The 5,409-nt window shown below is 33.2% G+C and overlaps 2 protein-coding genes across 5 annotated transcripts; one reads left to right on the top strand and one right to left on the bottom strand.

The window, feature by feature from the left end:
* Positions 1-354: 354 nt before the first annotated feature.
* LOC136776340 (coiled-coil domain-containing protein 137) lies at positions 355-1,922 on the top strand. Its single transcript, XM_066731787.1, has 3 exons — positions 355-941; positions 1,007-1,652; positions 1,712-1,922. The coding sequence occupies exons 1-3, from the start codon at positions 865-867 to the stop codon at positions 1,913-1,915; spliced, it is 927 nt and encodes a 308-aa protein (XP_066587884.1). The 5' UTR covers positions 355-864; the 3' UTR covers positions 1,916-1,922.
* A 323-nt stretch (positions 1,923-2,245) lies between these two features.
* Positions 2,246-5,195, bottom strand: BORCS5 (BLOC-1 related complex subunit 5). Of its 4 annotated transcripts, none has more exons than XM_066731790.1 (3): positions 5,151-5,195; positions 2,824-3,137; positions 2,246-2,758 (listed from the first exon to the last, which is right to left on the bottom strand). In XM_066731790.1, the coding sequence occupies exons 2-3, from the start codon at positions 3,123-3,125 to the stop codon at positions 2,257-2,259; spliced, it is 804 nt and encodes a 267-aa protein (XP_066587887.1). In that variant the 5' UTR covers positions 3,126-3,137; positions 5,151-5,195; the 3' UTR covers positions 2,246-2,256. The 4 variants fall into 4 exon arrangements, with proteins under 4 accessions (XP_066587887.1, XP_066587888.1, XP_066587886.1 ...); XM_066731791.1 differs by lacking the exon at positions 5,151-5,195 and adding an exon at positions 3,226-3,598 and having other exon boundaries at positions 2,246-2,752; XM_066731789.1 differs by lacking the exon at positions 5,151-5,195 and adding an exon at positions 3,276-3,597.
* Between the last annotated feature and the right edge of the window lie 214 nt (positions 5,196-5,409).

The following is a 5,409-nucleotide window of genomic DNA, read 5'->3' as shown; positions in this document are numbered from 1 at the left end:
ACAGAGAACTATTTGTGCTATTTAATCAAATTTCGACATCTCAGTTCCATTAATAAAAATGCTTTCATGTTGGGATCTTGTATTTTATCGATAATGATTTTTTGTACGTCTGCGTCGCTTGCGTTGAGCGTCTGGCTTAATTTTTCAGCATACTGAATCCAAACGCAATTCACACATCCAGACATACAGCAATTTGTAGGTTCGTCGGTAATGTCGCAATCTTCTTCTTGCCCACTACTTTTCTCGTCTTTCGATTCATCCGACTTGTCAAGGAATATTTTACTTGTTAGATAAAGATTTCTCTTACAGACATTTTTCCCACTAAATGTTTTGCTGAGTAATTTACACGAATTCATTTTGTTTACAATCTTTTTAGATAAATTGCCAACTTTTATGCATAAACACTATTTACATTTGTCGCTTCTTAATTTATTGTAATTTATAAGAAGCATCGATATCTTCGCAGTTCAAGCACAACAACACTAATGTTGAAACTCCACACTTTTATAAACCTCAGCTGCCAGTATTTTTAAATGACAGCTGTTTATCCCTATGACATTTAAAACATTTCTTTTAGGTTAAAGCTAGATAAACCTAACCTAACTATTTGAAGGGTGCATGCGCGATGTTTACATCCATAATATCCAACCAATCCAAGTGCCCTTCGAATTCGATACCCCCCTAGCTAGCCACCCTGACTAACCAACCAACAAACTAACCTTACCAGCGCATGCCAGCATTGCCAGCCAGCATTGCTTGTGCCTGTGCGCAGTGCGGTCTGTGCGCAGTTATGCACGTGGTTTGTTTGCGAATTTGCTTCCACCAATCTACTGTATCTTAGCAGAGTGTTTTACATTTAAAAAAATGGGAAGAAAAATACCTGGTAAAAAACACCGAGGGATAAAGGATCCTGAAAAACAGCGAGCTAAAAGAGACGCAGAGTGAGTAAATTGAAGAATCAATGTGGTTCTAATAATTGAATAGATTAATGAAAGTTGATGCATAGGTTAGAGGACAAAATAAATGCACCACCAAAATCTTTGGACGAGCAAGATATACCCAAAAGTTTGCAGAGAGTAATTAAGCTGAAAGAAGCGACAAAAGCAGGAAGTATAGGAAAAATAAAAAAAAAGAAAAAGAAGAAAAGTAATGGACTTATACGTGTTGGTGAATTTAAGCCCATTTCACACCCAAAAGCAAGACCGGAAAAAGTAGTTCCTATATTCCAGCAAAAACAAGGTGAAAGCCCTCACCAATTTCTTCATAGGGTGAGTAGAGAGACTCATGCATTCTTAAATGAAACAGCTTTTGAAAAAAAGTATAAGGTTGAAGTAAAAAGGGACCAAAAATCTGGTGTAATTACTGGTCTTGCTAAACAAGAGAAATCAGAATTTGACGAAGAAAAAAAGTTAAAAATGAAACATACAAATATTAAAAAGAAAAAAAAAGTAAAAGAGGGAGAGGAAGTAAAGAAATTGACCAAGACTCAAAAAAAAAAGCTGAGGTTGGCTGAAAAGAAGAATAAGATGAATCAGGAGGATGTAGATGAATTTAGAATGTACAAAGATGAAATCAAATTTGGCGAAGTAGCTCATGCACCACCTCAATTAATTTCTAGATCAAATAAACTTGAATCTGACACTACTTATAAGGTACGTATGATTAATTTTTTATTTGTAGCAGTTTTAAAACCATGAAATTCTTCTTACAGCCTGGCAAGAAGGAATTATTATTAAAATCTTATCTTAATAGTGATAGTAGTTCAGTTCAGAAAAAAAAAGATATTTTAAAAATAGATAGAACTGGTAAAAGAAAGAATTTACCAGTTGGGGAAAGAAGGCAATTAGAAAAACAACAGACTGATGTAATTACAGCTTACAGAAAATTAAAATCTCAACAGACAGCTGGAATGTAATATAAGTATGTACATATAGATATAAAATAATATCTATTTAACATTTATATACAATGTAAGCTCATACTTTGACTTTCATAACAATCTATAATTGAATATTGCCTAACAAATTTTTTAACTAATGAAATATGTAATATATTTATAAAATTTTTAATAAAGTATAAATGCATTGCTGTTAATTTAAAACATTACATTAACAAAGGATACACACAGCACAGTTGATTGTTTAATTTCATATATGAACTATAAAATTTACATTAGTACCAATTAATAGTAAAAATATATGACACTAATAAACTCTAAAATTTTAAATCAATAGCAGGTACAGTATGTCAATGTGTTCAGCCAGTAGTCCACACAAATGGTTCTAATCTTTCTTCAACTGGCAATAAATTATTCAGTGTTTCCAAACTTTCTAATGTTTCATTAAGCAATGTATGACATTTCTTTATTTGCTTGCTAAGCTCAGGAAGTTTACTTAATTGTTCTGCAAATTTAACAAATTTCTTCTGTCTTTCTGAAGCTAATCCAAGAATTTTAGCTGTCTCTACATCAATATTTGTGCATAGTGCATTTTGCTCAGTAGCAATCATTTGAGCATTAGTAGTCAGATGATGCTGGTAACGAGCACACAAATTAAACAAACCTATTGGATCTAGCCTTTCAAGAACCTCTGGATCACGAACACCCGGTGGTAAATTTAAAGTACCTCTCATTATTGGTAAAAACATTGGTATACTTTGCAGCTTTACTAAATCAGGATCTTTCTCAGCAGTCGGATCAGCAATTGCTGGTTTTACTACCACTATATTATGAAGTTTTTCAGATGCTGGTTTCCTATGGCTGTAGAATTTTATAGATTATAAGCTTTTATTTTTGTTAAATTCCAGCATATGCATTAATCTTACCTATGTGCGAATGTAGTTAAACTATTTTTACGTCTTGATAATTCCTGTCCTCCCAAGCTTTTACCTCTATATAGCTGTGATTGTTTATTTGTCATTTTTGGGGAATCTCCAATAGGTCTATTAACAGTATAAGAAATATAAGGTAAATCTGAATCTGAACAGACACTAGCTCCTGGGCTTATACATCTAGGTGGTGTGTCCTCTGGTACAGCATCCCTATTTGGAACACTTTTTCCTCTGCGAAGTTGCGTAGCTCTTGCTCTACTACTACTAGTGCTTTGGGAACTTTGTTCAGAACCCATGATATAGTTTTACTAAAAATAAAGAAAAACAAGATGTTGACTAATTCTACAAAAATATTGTTGTTTAATTCTTGAGTTTTAGCATGCATAAGCTTTTTACATCAATCAGTGAAACGTCAAAATTTGTTAGACTGCCCTGCAGAAGCTTACTTTAAAGCAAATCTATTTAGATTAAAGATTACTGAAGCTCATCTGTATATTCAATATTTATTATAAAACTCATGTAACAATCTGTCATCTGTTATTTAAATGTTATTGTAAAGTCAGATAACACAGTACAATTTGACGAAACAAAATTTTCAGAATACAGTCGTTCGTTTTTAACCAGTAGCCATTCGAGTATTAAACAACGCCAGCTTACGTTGTATTTGTAAAGTCGATTATTTAGCATTTGATTTTACCTACTGCTCATAAACCTGCAAATGATATTACCTTTTATTTACTTTAAAAAAATGTGTACTACATCAAGAAGAATAATTTACTATATTTTATGTATTTCTTGAGACAATAAAAAATAATCGTTAATAAAAAACATATGTACATACGATTTTATAAATAATCTAATAACATATTTGCGAGAATATATGTTTATAGAAAAAGTATCATAATCCTAGATAGTGGGGTGATTTAAATTTTACTTGAAACAGTTTGTCTTATTTATCATAAATTACGATAGTAACGGACAGTGATGATATTTTTCAACTTGGTCAAGGCAGCAGAGCACGCATCAAAAGAAATTTATGCCTAGCTCGTTTCATTATCTGAGACATTATATGCGCTTTTGGAATTTGTCTAAAATATGGTGATAACACAAATAAACGTCCAGAATGTTAAATGATGAAAGACTAAAGCCTTAAGGCTTAAAATACACTCGACTCTTATATAATTAAACAAGCCATTATATTTATCAAAAATTGTCACGATGAATCGAGGCTGCTGTTAAGATACAGTCCTGTTTTTTCTCAGATAAGAAGCTCGTAGTGTTTTTTTTTTATTTTTAAGGACAATACAAGATATACTAAATATAGTTTGTAGCTATAGTAGAAATTGGAGCTTATTGCAGAGCATTAGAACGTTAAGAGTTAAATTATCTCGATGGTGCAGAGAAATAGAGGGACAAAAAGAATTCGATAATTTTTACATCAGCTTTGGCGATTTGCTCGCATGGTATAAGGAGCAACATCACTGCTGAATTTTCATGTAAATCAGGATGAGTGTAGTAATCTGAAAATCGAATTCCTACTCTCGTAGGAGATGAAAGTGAAGCATATGCATATTATAAGCAGATACACGGGACTCGCGTTAATAAGGGCTTTTCAGTAAATAAAATGCGCATGCAAGAGTCATAATTTATAAAACGCCTACGAAAAACTATACGCGAAGAATTTTGTCGAAATTCAAAATGCATAATCTTTTATATATATTTTTAAAAGAGAGAAATGGTATATAAAACATTTATGTTATATCCAGAACTCAATCACACATTTTCATATGGACTAAAAATTATAATCGTTTCACGATACTGCAGCGTTTAGGGGAACAGAAATTATCATTGAAAAGTAAATATAACTCTTTTTAAAGAACAAAATTAGCATAGTGCGCTTACGCGAAAACAGTAAAGTTGGCCAGAATCTTGGCGTAATATGTAACAGAATAAATAATGAAAGCCAATTGGCATGTTAATATTTGCAGGAAAAATTAACACTGCTCTCAATACTTATTTAATTCGTCGGGCAATATTTTCCTTTATTTTGATACACAATTGTCTGTTTAAATAATATATCTACTTACGCCAGTAATTAGCATTTTAGCGCAAGTGCGGAGAAACACGAGAGCGATAAGGTATACACAGCGCGACGAGAGAAATTAAAAGATCGCGCTATTTGCATCAACATCCAAAGGAGAAGCGAGATACGCAGGGGTCTGTGAGGGGTTTTCGGAAAGCCGTGAAAATTTCTTATCACCGATATTTCAGCTTGGCATCGCACACTTCGTAAACTTACAGTCGTAAATGTGGTGATTTACCTATCGAGACCGATCTTATCAGAATCCTGACGTATAAAGTTTTCCTCCTGCGATGAAGCAAAACTAGCGGCATTTTAAGTTACGAGAATCCGGCCGCTGAAAAGATTTATACGTGAATAGATGAATTTCGGGTCAAGGCGAGAGCATTGGAACGAGTTGACATACTCGCGTATCTGGATAGATCGTTGATGTTGGCGCGCTTTTCGTGGAAAGAAACAAAGAGGAGAAAGCGTAGAAACGGAACTGTTGGGCCGGAAGG

Source organism: Prorops nasuta, unplaced genomic scaffold, assembly GCF_024137725.1.
Source record: "Prorops nasuta isolate Cenicafe-Biocafe unplaced genomic scaffold, Cenicafe_Pnas_1.2 PNAS00009, whole genome shotgun sequence".
Taxonomy (NCBI): Eukaryota; Metazoa; Arthropoda; class Insecta; order Hymenoptera; family Bethylidae; genus Prorops; species Prorops nasuta.
Note: the sequence above shows the minus strand (reverse complement) of the source record. Positions and strands in the feature narration are given on the sequence as shown.